Source organism: Taudactylus pleione, unplaced genomic scaffold (assembly GCF_031769625.1).
Source record: "Taudactylus pleione unplaced genomic scaffold, aTauple2 ptg000665l, whole genome shotgun sequence".
In the NCBI taxonomy this organism is placed as follows: domain Eukaryota; kingdom Metazoa; phylum Chordata; class Amphibia; order Anura; family Myobatrachidae; genus Taudactylus; species Taudactylus pleione.
This window is the reverse complement of record NW_028285067.1, coordinates 146,547-169,588: the sequence shown is the minus strand read 5'-3', so window position 1 is coordinate 169,588 and position 23,042 is coordinate 146,547. Positions and strand designations below refer to the sequence as shown.

Sequence of the window (23,042 nt, the reverse complement as noted above, 5' to 3'; positions counted from 1 at the left end):
CGCCCCCTTTGCGGCCCTATCTCTCTCCGGACTCGCAGAGTTTAGTAAACAGCCCTGTGAGGCTGTGAACAAAAATCAGCGAGTACAGAGCTACCGTGAGGCAAATGGCCACACATATACTCACACGGACTGGCGGAACGTATATCTAATCTAGACCCCTTAAATGACACCCTACATGTACCAAAAACCCTTGCATTAAGGTATAATCCGTGAACACAGGGCAGAATGAAGCCAATCTGCAGGAACAAGCAGCTGCATGAGCTAAGCCTCAGTCATAACCAACTTGTGCTGTTGGTTTGGATTCTGCCTATGGGGCATATGTATCAAAGCTTGATGTTAGATAAAATTGTGAGCTATATATATCACCAACCAATCAGCTTCTAACTTACATTTTGCAGGCTGAGTGTAAGAAATGAGTTTGGAGCTGATTGGTTGGTGATATATATTTCACAATTGTATCTCACATCAAGCTTTGATACATATCATGCCCCTATATACAGAATATGCCTGTACCCACAGTGCTACTGTTTTCCTTTCCCATAATCAGGATTTTGGATACTGAAGAGAATGCAGGGTTTTGTTTCTTTTTACTTTCTTTATTGATTATTTTCTGAAGAGTTTGCTGCCTTCTCCTACAAAAGCCACAAAAGAAGGCACAGCATGGGAGCCTTATATTGTACATACAACTCCTTCATATAGTAACTGCGTTACTGTAATACTGCGTCAGTTATTATGGCTTTAAGGGTTTTTTCTGACACGAAAGTTTGAAAAAGCCAATAGCCCCTTTCCATAGGGCTGTGCCTGGGTGAGGGCGGGCTTCTCCGGCCTGCAGCGGGCGGGAAGCGGCCGCCCCGCCCACTTCCCCTCTACAATGAGACCAGCTCACGTCACTGGGACTGCGAGTGGAGGCAGAGGTAGGCTTGGCGCGGTGACGTCACCTCGCCGCTGCTCTCGAGCCCGGCCCACCCCCTTTCCCTCCTCAGCCTGTGTGGAGGAGCCGTTAGAAAATGGCCGCCGCGCCGAGCGGAGAGGAGAGACTGTGAGTGCTGGGTCCCGGCCGGTCTGCGTGCCTCCCATCCCCCTCCTCCCCTTCCCCCTCCCGCCCCATCGCCCGCCGAATGCCTGCCATTGTATCCCTGTGTGTGAGAGGGGCGTTGTATGTGTGTGGTGAATCCCTGAGTCCGGGGGGCGGGGTTGTGGGAGAATAAAATGTCACTGTCAGTTGCCGCTGTTGCCCCCGGTCCTCCGCAGCGGTGCAGGGTGCCGGCGGGGATGGTGGGGCGGCTATCCGGGTGGCACGGCATTCTCCCCCCTGCCCAGGTTGGCATTTGTTCAGTGCGTCATTGGGCTCCCCGTCATGGGGAGGCCCTGGACACTCCATGCACCGTGTGTGCCAGGGGAGACGGGGGCCTGGGCAGGGGGACATGCTGCAGGGCACACCCCTCTCTGGGCATATGGTGGGGCTGCATACCTGCCGAAGGTACCAGTGCGTGCTTATGCTCCATGCAACTTTACATTTACACCAGGGTGTGTAATCCTGTAGGTGTAATAATAATACACAGGAATATGATGCTGTACGCTATATAGAAATATGCTATAATAATACTGTATACTCCACAGATAAATATAATACTGTATATGCCACACACCCATGCTGCGATGTCTATGATTATAATCCTGTAATAATACTGTATATGGTGTAATAATGCCTATTCAGTGTTAAAAAAAAATAATATTGTGCTGTAATAATACTGCCCACTCAATATAGAAATAGAATGCTGTAATAATACTGTAAATGCTACATAAATATGCTGTAATAATATGGCTTATTCCACATGAATATAATACTGTGCTAAAACTGCCTGTCACAGAAATATAAGGCTGTAATAACACTGTATATGCTACATAAATATGATGTAATAATACAGCTTACTCCACATGAATATAATACTGTGATAAAACTGCCTACGTCACAGAAATATAAGGCTGTAATAACACTGCATATGCTACATAAATATGATGTAATAATACGGCTAGTGGAGCATACACGCGGTCAGATTTGTCCGATCTGTCAGATGAACGATATGAACGATTTTACCAAAGATTTGAACGATTTTTGACTGCATTAAAATGAATGGAATCGTCCAAGTCTGACTGCAAACACATCAGATATCGTTATCTGACCATCGGGAACGCGCATCGTTCAAATCGTTCATCTGACAGATATGTCAGATTTTCCTTCAGATATGAACGATTGAACAAATTTTTAAATTGTTATCGTTCAGATCTGAAGAAAAATCTGACCGTGTGTGTGCTCCATTACTCCACATGAATATAATACTGTGGTAAAACTGCCTACATCACAGAAATATAAGGCTGTAATAACACGATATATGCTACATAAATATGATGTAATATTGCCTATATAACATGAATATTATACTGTAGTAATACTGCCTGCTCCACTTAGAATGCAGTAATAATACTGCATTCTTCAGATGAATATAATGCTGTAATAATAATGCGTTCTTCACATGGATATGCTGTAGTAATAATACCTTGTGCTCCACATAAATATAATGCTAAAATACCTACTCCTCAGATAACTATAATGCTGCAATAATACTCTGTAGTATGATGCCTAAATGTGCTGTAATAATGCCTACGCTGCATATCAATGTAAAGCTGTAAACTGCGACTTCCACATATAAATATGAATACTGCGACCTCCACATATAAATATGATTTTGTAATACTGCATAATCCATATATAAATATAATGCATATGTCAATGCGGTAATATAAAGTGTACTTGCATTGTTCTTCAATTGTCTGTGCCTTGTTTATTACTACAAATGGGTCATTTCTGTTTTTTGTCCTTAAGGTTTCTGAAATGTGGAGAGATTATTAACCATGACTGTTGTGTATATTGAGGGGACTTCAATTGCACACGGTATGCGAGTCCGGAACAGCACATTGCATTTGCCAGCATCGCTATTTTTCCTTCGCAACTTATAGAGGTGCGTGGGAAAACTTTCAAAGTCACAAGTACCATAGCTGGCTGACAAATGCATAGTGCCTGGCAACAGAAATCGTGTACATTTGAACCCCCCCTCTCCCATTGTGATAGGTCTGTAACCATGCACATCTACTTAGACTCCTAACTTTGTCAGAAGAAAAGTCAGGTGCCAAATTAGTCATCTTGTGTAAATTTACATTTCCGTAACTGTAAGTAGATAATTGTAATAAAGCTGATTCAATTTGGTGAACTGTTGTAGGCTGAGGAATAAAACTCACAGCGTCGGTCAAGTACTGTAATGGGGCCTATACATCTGCAATGGCTTGCCCCAATTCCTATTTCTACCGGGATCATTGAGTTAGGGAAATCCAACATGTTGGACTATCTTGATTCTCTGATTCCAACCCAAAAAATGGTCGGAATAGTTAAGTCTGGGATCACCGATCATTGATGTCCGCGGATTGGCTTTGTGAATCGTGGCGCTTATGTATAGCCTGCATAAGTCCTTTTCAGGAAATGTTCTTATATCTGTATTAAACTTTATTAGAAACAAACAACAATTGTGGTAAGGAGGACTTGTGAATAAATGGGCAAAATTGTTCATGGGTTAAAAAAAAACATAAAAATGCAGTGTTCTTTTTACATTAAACTGCCAGTTTAGTTTTGTATTAGTCATCTGTGTGCTTCTGAAACATTATTTGCTTCACTACTCTAAGGTACATACACACGGTCAGATTATGTAGGACAATATGAACAATAACGTTATATCGTCCTTTTTTTGGCCCCTTCCAACCCCCAAACGACGGACGATGCGTGGGCAAGGATGGTCGATAACGACCATCGCCCGTACATGCAGTCCAACCTGGTTGATATCGACCAGGTTACTATAGGGACCCGCGATCGTTGATTGCGGGTCGTTATAGTAGTTTGGGGGTTAATGGTGTGCTGGATGATTGATATCAACCATCCAGCACATGCAGGATGATCAGACAACGTTATCGTTGTCTGATATCTGACCTGACCGTGTGTATGCACCATTAACCACCTTTTATTATTCAACAAACAGAATAATGAGAGGTGAGTTTTTTTTTCCCCCTCAGACTTGTAGCTTTTTTTTTCTTTTACCTCTGACTTAAAATAAAGGGGGAATTCAACTAGCTGCAGGACTTACCGCAGGTGTTTAGCTTCTGATGTTAAGAGCCTGGAGCTATTCAATTACTACCTGCGTTAAGCACCGCAGGTGGTGGATTTCTGTTTGCACCAGGGAAAAATTCTCGTTAAGTGCTTACTGTGTGCGGTAATTGCATAACTATGGACAATTAACTGGAATCTATACCTTATAACGCTTCAGATGCTGGGCTTACTGCAGGATATAATTGAATAGCTTCAAGCACTTAACCCAGGAGCTGTAAGCCCACGCAAAGTCCTGCGGCTAATTGAATTCGCCCTAATACGTTTGTTCCAGTATGTTGCAAAAAAATCTAACATTTGCTTTGGTAAAGCAAATAAAGGGGTCAATTTAATTCAGCGAGAATTGAATAGCGCCGGGAGGAAGCTCCCGGAGCTATATACTTCAGCGCGCTGTTTAGGCCGACTAATGGTTTCTTCTCGCACCCTCCTGAAGGTGCAAGGAGAAATTCGACTAGAGTGTTGGCCACGAAGCTGTTTTCCGGCTTACTGCGACGCTAACAGCCTTGCGGCTGGCACTTTAGTCTGAAAATGCCGGTTTCTCTCGCGACTAAACACCCGGGTTAAGTCGGGAGAACCGCCATTCTCTGACTTAACTGCTTCCTATTGCAGCAAACATCGCAATGGGGGGAACTCAATTCAACACGAATTGAATAGTGCCGGAAGCGAGCTCCCGGTGCTATTCAATTCAGTGCGCTGTGTGGACGGAGAATGCCGGTCATCGCGCCTTATCAAGGGTGTTATGGCGCGGTAACCGGCATTCTCTGACCAAAGTTCCCGGCGTGCAGGTGTTAGCGCCGCGCTATGCAGAAAAACAGCTGCGCACCCGGCACTTTTGTCGGATTTCTCCTTGCATCCCCAAGGGGGTGCGAGAAGAATTTCTTAGCCCGCCCAAACAGCGTTGTGTATTGAATAGCTTTGGGAGCTCCCTCCCGTCGCTATTCAACATCGCGCTGAATTGAATTTCCCCCAATGAATTGAATATCTGCAGGAGTTCCCTCCCATCACTATCCAACTCCCACTGAGATGAATTGCCCCCAAAGTTAATTTATCCTAGGGTGATTGGTGATAGAAAGTTTGCTTGGTTGTGAAACATTTTAAGAATAGGGAACTTGATCACATCTACTGTATTCTAATTTTTTACGCTGGCTCTCGATTTAATTGTATTTTTTTAGCCGTAGAAATTTTTGGCCGGCCATTAATTATTGTGCTTGTCTTGACTAATTATACCAGGTTTAGACGCATAATATGGCAAAACCTATCTAAAGTCTTGGTGAAAATTAAGCGGGGAATACCTGTAGACATGTCGACCAATTACAGTAGTGCCAACATCTGGGGTGCTAAAGAAACCTTGTGATGAAAGCGAATACAATAGGCTCGATTCAATTCAGCGCGATGCTGAATAGCCCCGGTAGGGAGCCCCTGGAGCCATTAATTTCACTGCACTGTTTGGTCAGACTAAAGGATTTCTTTTCTCGCCCTCCTGAGGGTGCGTGGAGAAATCTGACTAAAGTGCCAGCCGCGTGGCTATTTTCCTGTTTAGCGCGGCGCTTACAGCCGCGTGCTTGGCACTTTAGTCGCGACAACCGGCATTCTCCGACTAAACACCCAGGTTAAGTTGCGAGAACCATTATTCTCTGACTTAACTAGCAACTGTCAGACCAAACGGCCGAATGTGCTATTCTGGTACGGCACATTACATTGATGCCGACAAATTGAATCTCTCCCTTATGTTCACGATTTACAGTACTTTGAACATATAATTGTTGTTTTCTCCCTGTGTATTCTGGGGAAATACAATCACCTTAATAACCCTTTTTTTTTTTTCTTTTTCTTTTTTCAATACATATGCTCACTAATCATAAATATGGTCATCTGGACCAGTTTAATTTATTGGCTTGTAAATGCTTTCCTTCGACCTCTGCCAGATACTCGTACATTTCTTTCTAGCTTTCGTTTAAAGGTTTTAGCCCTGACTACTGCTGGGAATACTCGGTCAGATAAAATGTCTTGTCGGACTGACAGAGATTTTATCTGACAGCCTGACACCCAGCAGATATCATGGCCATACACTGTGAGATGTATCACGGTGTATGGCCCACGATATCTGCGCTCCTCCCCTGGGGCGGAAAATATTCTTGTGAAGGAACATGGGAAATGTCAGCTGCGGCAATGTATACGCTGCCAGATGGGGCCGACCGATGATCAGATCAGTCAGGGAAGTTTTCAGCATGTCCTACCCGTCCGATCATTGCTGATCAGTCTCTGCAATACATTATGCAGCTGCTGATAATCTTGGATCGGGCCAATAATTTGCAGGGCATGATGTATTCCCTGCAAAAGAAACAGCAGTTGTTTTGTTGCACTAATTTAGAATATACAAGCTCTCTGGATACAATTGTATTCTATGCTGTGGTCAATAGATTATTTGATATGGGAGAACACATGCATTAAACATTTATTACTGCTGAACAGAAAATCTATGAATAAAAATCAGACTAATTCACAACTAATTAAAGAAGAAAAAAAAGGTCCGGGTTACCTCAGCGCTCCCCTGCCCAGCGATGCTCACCATGTGCAGGGTACTCCCCTCCTGACAGCGAGAACTGGGGAAAGGAGGGACGCTCCCACTGCACATGTCCATTTCAGAAATGCTTAAGCGGATTATTCTATAGATATTTTTTGTTAAAAGTTTCAGGAGTTGATGCACAAGTAGTCAACCTAAAGGAAAGCCCATTTCAAACCTTATTGTTGCTGTTGCCATTAGCATGGGAGAATGGGACAAAAGCCAAACCAGAAGAATTCCATTGTGGCTGCCTTTGCTTAACAATGGAAAATGTAGATGATCTTGGAACAAATAAGACTCTTCAGAGTGAGCCTCAGGCAGCCCATCACATTACTTCTGTGTGGATTCTTGGGAATGTGACAGCAAACATACTGGTCTTAAGACATCAAATGCATTTGCATTAGAAAACAATTATTATTTTTTTTAAAAAACAGAGTCTCTAGGTGCCCTCTGTCATATTGCAGTATTTGTAAATTCTTCACTGCATTGGTGTACCCACCACAACCTCTCCAAAAATAGTGAAACAATGAATAATACTAGCTAAGGTGTGGTGTGATGGTTAGAAAGGTTTCTTCAAGTGATTTGGTGATCCCGGCTATCTGGAAGTTGAGGAAATTGTTCTCCTTGGAGACGTTGAGGTGAGGATTGAACGAGATATCAAGGTTACTGGTAATGTTAACAAGCAGGGAATGACGAGTTTCTGCATGATTTACATGGCAAATGGCTTTAGCTCCTGGGCGCTACTCTGCCTAATGTGTTTTTAAACTGTGTATAGGGCCAGTTACAATTGGTGAGCTAAATCGGGAAGTTTTACATTTCCTGTTACGGAATCTGAAAGGATGCCAATGTGGATCATTTATTTTCTGTGTACTAGAGCCAGACCAAGAATTCACTACTTGCTATTCTAGGATGACTTGGTTCTTTGTTCTGACATCATTATCACAAGAAGGACATTTTTTTTTTTGTCTTTCCTTGGTTAGTTCTCTTTCATCGTTCGCATCGGAGCAACTTTATTGATCAATTTGTCTCGTCAGTGGTGTAGCAGCATTTATTGCATCTAGAGACTGGGCCCAGAGGAACATGGGGCCTGGCAGCAACCTCTATGCAACCATCCACCAACACACCATACTGCTGGCATCCTTTCCCTTCTCTTTTCTGATGTGAGGTTGGAGAGCAGGCCACAATAGGCAGACTACAGGTAGTGAAGTATCGCCTCTTTTTCCTGGAACATTATTGTGACTGTTTGGAGGTTGCTGGCCCTGTCAGAGAGATGCACACCAATGTGATCACGGATTTCTATGGTGCTACGAGTATGTTTTTCGGAGAGACACTTTAGTATTACAAATGTCCACTGTGATCAGAAATATGTCCTTAGCACTATGAGTTTTTATGTGACTAGGTAGACATTTCTAGAGCTATGAATGAATGGGCCCAGAGCCATCACTTTATATCATGGAGATTGAGGACGGAAGTGAACGTCCCTGCCTTCCAGGAAAATCTAAATTGAGCATTGCTTAGGGGTTGGATCTGTTTGCAAGAAACAACGTCTGTAATCATTGAGGTTCGGGCAAAGGCTACATTATACAATATGTAACATAAAGTAGCCAGGCAATTCAGGGCTAATTATAGCTCAGATTTTAGTTTAGGATCCAATGATACTGATTCAGTCCTTGTTTAACTTTAAAATTCCACAAGTCTTTACCCTAAAGAATGCAGGGGTGACTATCTCTTGAACATGTAATCTCAAAGGGAATCAGAATTTTTTAAAAAAAGTTCTCAGTTTTATTTTTGGTCATCATCTTTAACATAAAGCAAATAGATTCAGACACCAATATCTTGTATATTTTGTATAACATTATCACATTGAAAATATTTCAAATGGCTCATTCTACGTGAAAAACTGACACTAATATTTTAATGGGCATAAAAAGAGATGAACTATTGATATAAATGCAACTAGAAAAGATTGTGTATAAATTTGCCTCTAGTTCTAATGGGAAACATCAAGGGATATTAATGAAAACTGGTGCAATATAGCAACATTGCTCTCTTATGGTGCATACACATGGTCAGATCTGTCAGATGAACGATTATACCAACGATTTGATGCACTACGAACAATTATTTACAGTATTAAAATGAATGAAAATGACCAAATCTGACTGCAAACACATCAGACGTAAGATATCGTTATCTGACAAATGGGAACGCGCATCGTTCATCGTTGCAGGGGCACACATCAGATTTTCTTTCAGATATGAACGATTTTTAAAATAGTTATTGTACAAATCTGAAGGAAAATCTGACTGTGGTTATGCACCATTACTTGTACATTTTGCTGTGAGTGGAAACTAAACCCATAGAGGCACGAACAAAAAAAAACAAGCAAGATTTCTGTACCATAATGGCTGAACATGTGCGCAGCCACACATTGTTGGAACCTTGCGCTGGATTGTATTGGCCCCATAGAATCCAATATCAGTTTTATCAGTTCTAAGTGAAAAAATGCATACAAATGTATGTAATGTAGCGTTCCCGCTAGGCTGTTTTAGCGGGGCGCGGCGCCCTGCCCTCCTTCTGGAGGGCAAAAAGCACCCTGCCCTCCAGGAGGAGGGCAAAAAGCGCCCTGCCCCAACAGCCTGCGGGAGCCGTTTTCACCCGCGGGACGCAGTGTCCCACGGGTGGACAAACATGCGGTGACCCGGTCACCGCCGGAAAATAGACGCCGGGTGCATTCGCCCGGCATCTATTCTCCCTTTCTGCAGCGCTTGGGGGCTGCCCGGCATGTCCGTATGCGCCGGGCACGCCCCCAAGTAAGACGAAAAGGGGACGCGTCTTATAGACAAGCCCCCTTTTCATAACCACGCCCCCTTTTCGGGCGCGCGCACAAGATTGCCCTCTCTAGCTTCGGCGCCCTGCCTGCCGTCGGAGCTAGAGGGAACACTAGTAATGGGCCATAATGTTCCACATGTATCAAATAAAACTATGTTGAGTACATGGAATCTGCATTATATGATTGTAGTGATAAGTCCAGGTGAACTAAGAGGAAAGTAAAAAATAAATCCTACTCCCTTCCCTCAAACAAGCGAATTGATGTGTCCTCCTACACCTAGCGCAATGCTGCATATCCCCAGGAAGGTGTGCCGGACTATAGATGGACAGTAAATAGGTTGACAATGTTTTGATAGACACCAGGGGGGCGATTCAATTGTTTTATCGCACCCTATCTCCTGTCTAAAGTGACTGGAGATCAGGGTGCGATATTCAATTGTGTTTGAGCGCCCATGCATAGCGTTCCCGCAAGGCTGTTTCAGCAGGGTGTGCTGCCCTATTTCTAAAGGGCAGAAAGCACCCTGCCCTCCCCAGTTGAAACAGCTTGCGGGTTCTGTCCCCTCCCGTGGGCCGCAGTGTCCCGTGGGTGGGGAAAATGGCGCATGCGCCCGGCATCCATTCACAGTGACCGCAGCGCTTGGGAGCTGCCCGGCATGTCTGTAAGTGCCGGACACACCCCCAAGAGTGACGAAAAGGGGATGTGCCCTTTCTCTAGGTCTGTCACCGTACCTAGAGTGAACACTACATACATGTCGCGCCCGAACAGACAGGGTATAGCCGCGCAAAGCGGCTAAAGCCGTCCTGCTTTGAGTGCCCAAAGTGCCGACTTATCGCAGATTTCTGCTCGCAACTCCGTGGGCTGCGAGCTGAAATGTATGCTCCCGCGGCTGTACGCGCCCGTACAGAGCAACAATTGAATTGCTCTGTCGGGCGCCCAGCACCTGCAGGTGCTAACAATTGAATCGCAAAATGTCGACACACTAAAGGTAGACGGGTACAAAAGGTCTACATGAAATTGGTCGACATGTGGATTTTTTTTTTGTTTGTTAAGGTTAGGCATTTTTTTTTTTGTCGACTATTTTGTCCCAGTCGACCTATTGACTGTCTAACATCTGGTGTCTATCTAGACTGTCTATCTGTTAAGCCGCACCACCCGGGAAAGAGTTCCCAGAGCTATTCAATTGAATGTGCTGTTATGTCCGACTAGAACAACTTAAGTCAGAGCACGCTGGTTACCACGCCTTAAACTGGGTGTTCAGTTGCGGTAGCCGGCATCTAACTAAAGTGCCGTCCGCGAGGTTTTTTTTTTTAGCGCCGCGCTAAGCAGGAAAACAACATCGTGGCCGGCACTTAAGTCAAATTTCCGCTCGCACCTAAGGAGGGTGTGCGCAGAAATCCTGTAGTCGAACTTAACAGCGCGGTCAATTGAATAGCTCCGGGAACTCCTTCCTGAGGCAATTCAGCATCGCCCCCAGTATGCCCGAAAATGCAACTTAGTCGCAAAGCGATGTGACAAACCACTTCACAAGACTGCACTGGTTAATTTGATATGCCACAGTGGTATATCTGTGTGCGACTTGAGTCTGCATCTGTATACGAAGTACAACATAATTTGGCGTGGAGAAAGCCACGGCTGCTGCATTGCAGCACTTAATATACAGATTCGGGCTCAGTCGGACACAGATATACAAATTGTTTCTCCAATAGATGCCCATTAGTGTTTAATGTGCCCAGTAGCACCCGACTAATCTCCCGGTTTGAGCGTCTAAAGTCATAGTTATGTGCCTGTGTCTGCAGCAGCTAATTTGGCATCTTATTAGACAAGCAATTCAGTTGCTCTGATAGACACCCAAAACACAATTGAATTCTCCCCATAGGGGGGCTATCTAATTTTAAGTCACAGTAATCAATGGGCGTCCAATGATGCTATTAAATTGTTTGTGGACTCCCATTATTGCGATTGTTGCGCCCAATTAGACCGTGTTTAGCTGCGTAAAACAGCTGAACACTTCTAAAGTCCTGGTTAGGGCGCCCAAAGCACGGACTTTTCATACAGTACCGCTCGCCTCAGGAGGGGGCAATCGGTAATGCCAGCGACTGTTTGTGCCTGATTGGAGCAACAATTGATTTGCTCCATAGGGCGATTGGCCCTGACCACCGCCGGTGAAAACATATTGAATTGCTCCCATCATGTAAATAACATTTTAACCATTTTGGTATCCTGGCACCAGCTTTTTGTTGTTTACAGGGATGCTTGGTAGAGTTTGACAGCAGAGACTATGGGGTAAGTGTAACAGCCTGCGGACTGCAGGCATCGGCGAGTTCCGTGCAAGGCTGCCCGATGTTTTAATGTAGCAGTCATTTAAATGGCAAAACCAGGTTGTTTTTGCCTTTTTAAATGACTGTTAATTTACTCAATGTTTTAATCTCGCACGAAACTCACCGATGCCTGCTGTCTGCAGGCTTACATTTAGCCCTATAAGTTAATGGAGGCGAGCTAGGTGGTGATAAAGTGATGATCTGAAAGGGGACAGGAGTGTTAATAAAATGAGAAACTGAATGTAGTAGAAGTGTAGTTTACTGGGAAAGGAGGTTAGAGTTTGTAGTTTGGAAGATCATGGAGAATGTGGATAATTAGCAGGGCAGAGAAATGTTCAAGAAATTGTTGAGGTGGTCTAGGGAGGCAGTGGCACTCCACAACTTACAAAGTGAGTTGAAATGGGTTGAAAATCCGGGTAACATGTACAGGGACTGTGAGTGATGGGGTATTTGGTAACACTAGATTTACAACATAGGGAAAGGAGCAGTCCAACTCTACCTCCTTGTCTTTTTCCAGGCCTCGAAGGGTGTAGAAAGTGAATGGGCTGCAGAGAAGCTAATGGGCTAAATGTAAGAAGCGGTGGATTTTCCATCAAATTTTAAAACAGCAATAATATCAAAGCAAAGCACGCTGTGTTTTGTTTGTTTTAAACATGGTCAAAACTGCCATGAAGCAAGCCACCGCTAAATAAATGTACCCCAAAGTCTGACTGTGAGCCACATTTCTTTTATTGCCAGACATTTGAGTGGAAAAAGGTCATGTAGGTTAGTTTGATACAAGCTTGTACTTAATAGCGCTCATTTAAAGGATTTTGAAAGTGATGGGAAAACTTGTAATGTATTTGAGATTTGCTGGATCTCTATTGTGTTCTGAATCAGAATGCTCTGTATGTTACATGGATGGTGGAGACTGGTTGCAGTGATATCACCAACTAATAGAAATGGAAAGTTGGAGAGTGAAAATATGAGTTTTATTTTCTGGCAACAGATTGAGGACATTGCAGTTAAGGATTAAAGATAGGGGGAAAAACTTGCATGAAAGTGGTGTTAGGATGAGGCAGTTTGGATGCATAGATGCAGGGAGTCTGACGGATGTTATAGTTCTAAGGGGTAACGCCATGGAAGAAGGGAAGCCAATCCCGGGATCGCCAGGATCCCGGGTTTTTGGCCTAAAATTGCCGGGATTTTAATCCTGGGTTTGGAGCTTCCTATTCCAGAATTTCGAGGTTGGTGAACGCAGGTTTTTTTTGTTTTTGTTTTTTCTGCTGTTTAGTAGTGTGTTTTTTTTGTTTGTTTGTTTGTTTTTAATGCTGAGCACCAGCCACACCTGCAAGCCCCAGTGACCAACTCAATTCCGGGAATCCCTGGATTCAGCATTTTTCAATTCCGAATCCCGGGATTGAAAAAAAACATCCTCGATTGGCCTCCCTACATGGAAAGATAGTAAGAAAACATTTGTTGAATATTGTAGCTTTTGAAGATAACTGCCAGTAAGCCAATAAACCAAGTAAACTGAGACTCGTGCTGTTTCAGTTAATAATTGTTTCTGGCAGTGTTACTTAACGGTCAGGATGCGGCCTGGGATCGACCACTACTCACCATTTCGCTGACATCCCCAGATCTTCCTGACAGTCAGACGCCGGGTTCAGCAGCGTATTCTCCCCGGGGTCTGCTAGGACTTCCATGTGTGCGTCCTGGTCCCCTGGTGGCGGTCATGGGCGCTGCCATGTTGGTCCCTATCACCTGACTAGTCCCTCATCCAGTGGTATCCTTGCCAGCTCTCAGCTGACTCTCTCCTCCAATGGACGGCTACCTAGAGGTATAAAGCAGGACTCCAGGTAACAGGAAGGGGCCTGTTCAACTTCGTTCACTCTCCAGTGATTGTGACTATTACATCGCTCAAGGCTCCATGCTGAAATATTCACCGGTGCTTCTCCGCCTTAGGATCTCCAGCGTACTCATTCAGCTCTCATGCTGATTTATGGTGTTCAGCTCTCGCTCTGATTCTAGTGTTATATATTCAAGCTCTCCCGCTGATTTTTGGTGTTCAGCTCTCCCGCTGATTTTTGGTGTTCAGCTCTCCCGCTGATCCCTTGTGTTACATTTTTTCTATCTCCGTGCTGGTCTCCTGTGAACTAACTCAGTACCCTATTCTGCATCTGTATCCCAAGTGCCCTCAGTACCGTATCCTGCGTCTGGATACAAGTGCCCTCAGTACCCTATCCTGCGTCTGGATACAAGTGCACTCAGTACCCTATTCTGCTTCTGGATCCCAAGTGCCCTCAGTACGCTTTCTCTAATCTCCGTGATATTCCCCAGTGTACCTCCTACGAGTTATTCTCTAGTGAATCTTCCACGTGCCATTCTCCAGTGAATCTTCTATGTGCAATTCTCCAGTGTATTCCCTACGTGTAATCCTCCAGTGAACTCTGTATGTGTTAGTCTCCAGTGTATCTTCTACGAGACATTCTCCAGCGATACCCTTTACGGGCCAACCACCAGTGTACCCTCTATTAGTCATTCTTCAAGTACATCCTCTGCGTGTCTCTCACCAGTGTATTCGCAACGAGTTATTTCCCAGTGTGGGTATTTATCTTTCTCTTACCCTGCCACCTTGTTTCATTGCTAGTTTCCGGGTACCTGACCAGAGAGCCATCGTTCCATCTGAGCAACAATTGAATTGATCCGTCGGACACCCATTACTTATGGTCGTGCAAAATGCAATTGAATTCCCCTCTTAGCCTGTTCTCTTAGATCAAGCTTATTAAGAAGATTTTTTTTCTTAACATTTATTTATATAGTGCCAACATACTGCGTAAAGCTTTACATTTGGGAAAAATGAGTAACACAAGACTGTGGGGGTGATTCAGCACTGGACGGAATTGCAAAGCTGCATGCAAGCAGCTTTGCAATTCCGTCCTTGCTAATATGCAAATGCAGCAGGAGGTGTCTGACACCCCCTGCTGCATTTGCGATCCCAGCACTGCGAACGACGTCGTTGGCTGGGATAACCATTGTGACCATCAGTTGCAATGGTGGACAGCGCCAGCCAGTTGAGTAAGCCTCAGCCTACGCAGGATGGCCGGCTTGCGAGGCCAGGAAACTGCATCTGTGGATGCAGATCCTGGCCTTGCCACTTCAGAACGGGTCCTGCGTCCGCGCAGATTCCCGATAATTGGGAATCTGCGTTAAGCATTGCACATATGTGTAATGCTGATTCTGGTATTTACATACGGACAGAGCAATAAAATTGGGTTCAGCATATTACTAGCCAGCCCTTCAACTATATAGGGAGGGATTACATTTTTTTTTTGCGCGCCAGTTAGTCATGGGATTCCAAAGAAGCAGTTCAATTGTCGCTCCGATTGGGCGTATGTTCCGTGGGCACCAAGATTTCTGCTCGAATCCTCCAGATGTGGCAAGCAGAAATCAGCAAAAAGTTTGGCTTTTGGGCACCCAAACCCCTCCTGGGGTGCGAGCAGAAATCTGAGATAAGTAGGGCTTCGGGGCTGGTCTCGAGTGGCATGCGTGCCGTAACTGCTGCGCACCCGGAATAGTGCAAGGGAAAAGATACTAAATGTGCCTAATCCCTGCTAGAAAGGGTCCGTCACAGGAATTAAGTGTAGTCTTGGGGACTGGTCGCACAAAACATTTAAATATCTTCCGGCCTCTTTAGATGTGAACTACAATACCCATAAAAATTTAATTACCCCCTATGGGTTTGTTTGAGTGTTTTGCAGATGGAACTTGCAATTTTTAGCGTTATGTATGCTCCAAAGCCGAACATAAGCAAATATGAGCAACTGCTGTCTGCTGCGCCTCTACTTCAGGCTGAAGGGGCTTAACTGGGGAAAAGGAGCGTTCACATGTAGGCTAAGACGAGCGCCTGTAGTCGGTATTGTGGGTTATGCAGAATTGTGCCTATGCGAACATCACCTTTGAGGTTCATTTCAATGGAGTGGTTGTTGATCTTCTTTCTAAAGTGACTTCACCTCCACTAGCAGTCTCCTTTCTGCTGAACATCCAGATGATTTGGTTATCCGAAAATATCTTAGTCTCTAGAGCATTCCACATACAGTGGTTTCTGATTGAAGTTAAATTGACTTCAGAATCATGGAGAAATTTTTGCCTGAACCTTGGAATAAGTTTATGTTCAGTCTTCCACCTGCATCTAATGGCAAATCAAATGCAATCACTACGTTTTTTAAAAGCTTGCCTTATTACTTATCTACAGTTTAACTGTATGGACACCTGAATGCGCAACATAATTATCATTTTAAAAAATCCCCCCCCCCCCCCCTAAATTATAGACATCATCCCTCTTTGATTCCTGGTTCCAAAAGAATCCAGAGCTGTTTTGTGCAATTCTCTAAGGGGGGGAATTTAATTGATTTTTGCGTGACCATTCGTAATGGGCACTTAATGGAGCAATTCATTTGTTGCTCCGATCGGAAGTGAGTGCCGTAGGCGCCCAGATTTCTGTCCACACCCCACTTAGGTGGTGAGCAGAAATATTTGAAAATTTTGGGGTTTTCTTTGGCATCCAAACTGCCATTTGGGTGCGCTAACCAAGACTTTGCATGGCTTTAGCACTTTATAAGACTAAACCCGGTGCATTTGGGCACGATACAGATGTGTCCTTATACATCTTTGCTGCAGTCATGCTAAAAACCCCCTCCCTGTGCGCCAGGTCCCGTTATACTTTGCTAGCGCCGGGTGTCTTTTTTTTGCCTAAGTCACAATGCAATGTGACCAGGACATACCAGCACACTGTGCTGATTGATTTATTATGCAGCAATTTTATATCTGAGTGCGACTGAGTCTCTGTATCTGTAGACGAAGTGCTACTATGTAGCGGCCAAAGCTTTTCTCATTCCATGTTCCGTTGTGGTTCACATACAGACTCAGTCGCACACATATATACGTCACATATCAGATTAATCAGCACAGTCTGCTGGTGCATCCTAGTCGCATGTCATTGCGACTTAGAAGCATTTTCAGAGGAAAAAGACACCCTACGCTAGAAGACTAGCACTGGACCTGGCGGCTCACTCATGCCAGGCAAATTGTGCTGCGTGGCGTATTGAGGCTGGATGTACAAGGACAAATCTGTAAGTACTTCAGTCACGCCATATCGACAAAAAGATGCTTGTGCATGCTATAAAAGAGTCTAGCAAGACACCACAGTAACTTTTTGCTTACTATGGGGTAAATGTAATGGAGACATCGGCGAGTTTCCTGCAAGTCTGTCCAACGTTTTAAAGGGGCAATCATTTTAAAAAATAGGGCTAACTTGCTGCAAACTCGCCAATGCCTGCAAGTCGCAGACTATTACATTTGCCCCCTATGTGGGAGATTGGGTTTGGTGGTCCACAGTAAAATTTTACATATTTCAAATGTCAATTGAGCCATTTGAGATCTGCAGATAAAACCTGGTGACTTATCATTTACAGCTACTCTTAATGCCTAAAAATACATCCAGTTTTCATTTAGCGCTATTAACACTGTTCCTCGATTAATCCATTTCCTGTAGAGAAGAGGAAGAGGAGTTGATTCAAGAATGTTTCAAAAGACGTTTCAGTACACTAGTTCGTTATGGCCCAGCGTTTTTGGAAGCGTGAAGAAAATGTCCATATACTAAAATTAGTGGAGAATGCTATAAACGTGTCCTAAGAAACCAGGAAATAAGGTTACTCAGGAGGGTGCTAGCGGCACAAACAATCAAACCGCTCCCGTCACTTTAGATGGGAGCTGTGGCTGCGTTAAAACAATTAAATCCCCTCTTTGAACTAAAGTTCTTGAGAAGAATATCTAGGAATTTGTAATGGCACAATGCTATTACTAATCAATGGCCAATATGAGGAAGCACTGGGCTATTTAACCCACAACCTTCAGAAAGTATTCTACTGTCGTTACTTGTTTACGAAACCGCATTGTCCTTGCCAATATCTTTGCTTAGTAACCTGTGTACTAACTTTTTGGCTTGGCTAACAACGCTCCACTATTGACCAGCACTGATCTTCTCTCTTTTCAGATCCGGTCAACTCTGGCAACTGGGTTCTCTGCCTGATGCCAGATGTATTACGGTTACACGGTGCTTCTTGTTGCATAAACAATAGACCAGTGATAGGCAACCTGATACACTTCACTAGTGTCAATCTCATTAATAAGTTAAAACAATACAATTAATTAGACAGTCACCTATCTTTATAATTATTAACTTTCATTTATTAATCGCCACAGTGTCTGCAGCGTCATACTAACAAATTAGCAGCCATTGTAAACAAGTGTTACATGCTATGACCACATCTGACCGTGAAGCAGGAAGGAGTTGGGAATCGCAAGTAAAGGCTTGAAGATTTCCCTTCAGCCTAATACCCATCACTTCTATAGACATAGATTCTCAGCAATGTTGTCATGTTAGTGGGATGCTTCCAGTTACATATCGATCCATAAGTGAACTGCTTCATAACTCTCCATCATTTTTCGAGCTTGCAACTAGTAGGTGCTGCAAACGTGTAATTTTAAATCCACTTTAAGGGGTCTTATTTGTGCTGCCCTGTTTTGGAATAAATTGTTCCCTTAAGTTAACAAAACTTAATGCATAGATGCTAGTGAGCCCTAAAGGTTAGCCCCCTACTTTTGTCTATTATAAATAAGTAAATCGTAATGATCTATTCGTCACACTTTTAACAAAACATTTGATTAATGATAATTAACAACTGAAGACAACACAATACAAATGGAAAGTGATTACATGCAAATAACTTGGTTGAGTTGTAACATGTTTGATTTGGTAAAACTGAAAGTGTGTAAAAAGAGGTAATGTAAAGGGTAAACAAAAGCTGCCTGTAATGCTATATTATATGTTATGATATAAAAAAAAATACATGGGAAAAGGAACATTCTTTAACCACTTACCTGGCGTGGTCGCATGTGATGCAACCAGTGCCAGAAGTGCTTCATCTGGCAAGGTCACATAACATGCGACCACGCCAGCCCGCTCTGTCTGTTGGCTTCTGCAGAGAAGATCCGTACTGCACAAGTGCAGAACGGATCTCCTCTGACTCCCCTGTCTGCCCTGCAGTAATGCGGCGGTCTGTGATCGCTGACATCACTGCCTGAGTCGTGCCCCAAAATGTTGTGCGAATGGCACTCTGGGGTGCATGCTCCTAGAGTGAAGTGCGAGGAGGGGAAGATAGCACTGGGGGGGGGGGGGGGGCTATTTTGATGGGGTTGGGAAGTGAAATTACATTGGTGAAAAATACATATAATGTGGCACTCATCTAGATCTCATATTGGCTAATGTTTGTGATGTTAAAATAACATAAAATGAAAGAAAGATATTCTCCTGATTAAACTAGCACTCAATGTCCTTGGAGTCAGTTTCATATAGACTTTGGTATAGTCTCAGTCCCACACAATGATAATTCCAATGTCTTAGGTATTAACAATACCTAATCCGGGGCATCCACTAGACAATTTTAGCAGGCGATTGAACAATTACGATATCGTTCAATCGTTTAAAAATCGTTTGCAAATCATGCAGTAATTGCTTTTAACGATGAACGATGCGCGCTCCTGCTGCTCGTTTGATCGTCTCCTCCATCGACTGAACATGCAGGTCAATTTCACTTGATCGCTTTCATATCACTTGGAGATCGCTTACAAATCGTTTACACATCGTTCACGCTGAACGATCAAACGATGAACCACTCCCTGACACTCCCAAACCCACTATAGCTGAAAGCTGTCAATCACAGATTGAAACGACATTGTTTATCGTTAGATCGTTTGCAAATCGTTCAGAGTGGAAGATCAAATTTCAAGGGAAGATTCAAGGGAAAATCGTTTAGAGGTTGGACAGGGATAAAATCGTCTAGTGGATGCCCCCCTTAAGACATTGGAATTTTATTTTAACATCACAAACATTAGCCAATATGAGATTTAGATGAGCGCCGCATTATATGTATTTTTCTTGTATTGAAAAAGATTTTTGGGATACCTTTTTATATGCAGGCAGCTGTTTTTTGAGGGACGGTTGCAAAACATCCGCTAGGTATATATATTTAAATAAATGATTTAACTATATTTTTAAAATTACGTTTTAAACTTAAAAAAAAATATAAAAAATCTATTTCTTTGCGGTTTTGAAAAGAAAACAAACAAAAAAAACATTAGTTAAGTGGTTAAAGATAAGTCCATCTTTTACTTTATTTTTCTATTTAAATAGCCATAATGGACTCAATCTCTTTCTATAAAAAGAACATGCTTTGGCCTCTGACATTACCTGTATCTATTCAGTGGGAAGGGAACTGCATGCTGACCTCGTGCATACACCTGCCCCTCCCTCATTGAATTATGTGGTGGATGTTGGTAGTTTTGTAATCTCCACCTTATGTGTTTTTTTTTTTTGCTCCATAGACTTTTTATTTATGTATTATTTAGGAAGTAAGTAAACAGTTGCAAATTTCTTTCACTGTGTTGCAGTAAACTTTAGGTGACGTAATAAATAGCCCTGGCTATCCATGATAAAAGCCACAGCTCTAATTAAAAATTTCCTGCAGGAGGAATGAGCTTCCATTTTTCCTCCTGGTGAAGAGTGGAGCATAGACAACAGTGATAAAGTGCAGCTAGGCCTTGAAAATATGTACGTCTATGATGTTATAATGGCACTTGTTCTGTTCAATATAATTCTCTTCCAGTGTTCCCAATGTTTTTTGTTAGTTGCACTTAAAGAAATATAGTAACTACTTTTGGGGGTAATCTTGCATTAGGAAGCCATACTTCACTTTACACTGTCCTTTATGGCTTCAAACTCCTGTTTGTCCACAGTTCAATAATGCAACAGTAATGTCTTCATTTGTGCTTACATATGGGGAAATGTTTTATTGCTGATGGAATAATTACTTTTGTACCATGTAGCATCTCTTCTATATAGGTATCGATTGTGCAGTGCATTCCCTTCACTTCTTTTATTTCTCTTGTTCTTGCTAATGCGTTTTCACATAGGTTTTTTTCTGTAAGGGCACGATTCTATTCTACGTGATCAGCTCCCGGAGCTATTCAATACACCGCGCAGCTAACCCCGACTAAGGATTTCTTCTCTCATCCCTCTGGGGATGCGAGCAGAAATCCGACAAAAGTCCCGGCGCGAGGCTGTTTTCTGGCCATCGCGTCGGGGAATGCCCATTCTCGCGCCTAAAACCCTGTTTAAGGCGCGAGAACGAGCCTTCTCCGACCTAACATTGCGATGGATTGAATAGCTCCGGGAGCTATCTCCCGGCGCTATTTACATCGCGCTCAATTGAATTGAGTCCCATGGTTGCCAAATATAACCCAGGTGGATAATTGTGGTTGCACATATAGGACAAGACAATTAAAATCAGTGGTCAAACTTCTATCTTTGACATATCTTATTTATAAAGTAATAACATTCTATATTGCTTTAAATAAGGAGCTAAATAATCAGGTGCATGTAGACTTGTGACCCAAATATGTATGTGATCAGCTATACTTGCAGCTGCAAAACCAGTGAACCAGTGCTAATCCATTCAGCTCAGGACAGAAACTCTTATGGGTCAATCCTATTCCACGTGATGGACTCGCGGGTGCTCCTAGATGGACCTAGGGCTGAGCAAAATGAAACGAATTCGGGCTGCGAGCAGGGTGCGAGATGTCGGTCCATTGCCAGCGGTTTAAAGCCTTTGCAACACCAACTCGCACCCTTCGCATGGAATAGGATTGACACCTTAGTAAAGTTGGGCCTGCAATTAAAGTGCAAGACCCAGGTTTCCCGGACAAAACCAACCTTGTGCTGAATAGTAATGGAATTCTTCAAGGCACACCTGATGTAGTGGGTAAGGGGAAAAGCAGCCAGAGACTGCTTGCACAGGACAGTACATGGGGAATGCTTTGCATGTTGGCGCAAAACTAACTAATCCACATCTGCAAGGGACACGCGTCCTGTACTGAAGTTGTTTGTGTATGTCCCCAGTCCGTCTCTACAGAGGCAGGAAACTGTATATACATTGCCTAGTATGCTAAATTCAGCTAAAATTTTTGTGCATGTGAAGTGTGGCAAATTGACATTGAGTCAGTTGGACTTATGTAAATTTCTCTTTCATCCACTAGGGGACACTGGAGGTGCTTACGCTGGGGTATAGAGGCGTGGATAGCTGGAGCTGGCACTTTAAAATTTAGAAGTGTGAAGCTCCTCCCCCTCTATGCCCCACCAGCCCTCAGTTTAGAAAATGTGCCTAAGGAGCTGGTCACAACCTGCTGTGCTCCAGCAAGTCAACGATTTTATTTCTTTTATTTAACATATTTATTTTTGTTTTATTATTTTATAACATCTTTTACATTAGGTTTTTGAGGTACCCTTCGCCACCTCTCTAAGGGTGGGGTCCGGGTACCTGGCGACCTGTTAACCTCCTGGGTTAATGTGGAAGGAGTGTGCAGTGCTTAAACTAAAAGCTACTGACAGCTCCTTAACGCCAACACACACAGCACAGACTGCCTCCAGGAGAATCTGTGAGGAGAGTGCTGTTCAGAGGGGAGCGCAGTGAGTACAATCACATGCAGTTTCCCCGGCTCCTGCCCCGCTGCCAGCGCTGGCTTCAGAGAGCGCTATAAGCGCTGCTCAATGATTTATGCTTCTCCCCTCTCCCCGCTGATGAGCGCGACTAGCGACTCCTTCTCAGCGGGGCTAGCGCAGGGGGAGGCGATAGCTGCAGCGTGGTGGCCATTTTACAGTCCCTCGGTCTTGAGGAGAAAGGGGGCGGAGCCTAATAGCGCCGGCTCCCTGTCTAATTAACGCGGAAGTGGCTGTTAGAGCAGCGTGGAGCCGCTCTTTAACCTGTTGTTTGCGTGCTTCTCTCCACTACAGGTAGTGTGCAGGCACATGCAGAAGGCTGATTCTCCTGTCTACATCCCTGGCAAGAGGCTGTGAGTAACACTGGGGTGTCAGTGCAGGGAATCTAATCTGTGGGAGGGGGTACCTCTTCCTCTGTGTCCCAACCAGCCTTCTGTTTTATTTCTAATCACTGCTGTGTCTATTGTGTCTGGGTGGTTGTTGTTTATCCATGCCAAACAAAACAAAAGCGGCTCAAAAGACGT

At 43.7% G+C, this 23,042-nt stretch overlaps 1 protein-coding gene across 1 annotated transcript in view; it reads left to right on the top strand.

The window, feature by feature from the left end:
- The first annotated feature begins 920 nt into the window (after positions 1–920).
- The window catches only part of MECP2 (methyl-CpG binding protein 2), a 45,552-nt gene continuing 23,430 nt past the window's right edge, over positions 921–23,042 (top strand). The window contains exon 1 of the mRNA XM_088455681.1: positions 921–1,039. Within this exon, the coding sequence (XP_088311807.1) occupies positions 1,008–1,039 (32 nt within the window). The 5' untranslated portion in view covers positions 921–1,007. The remainder of the gene's footprint in view (positions 1,040–23,042) is intronic.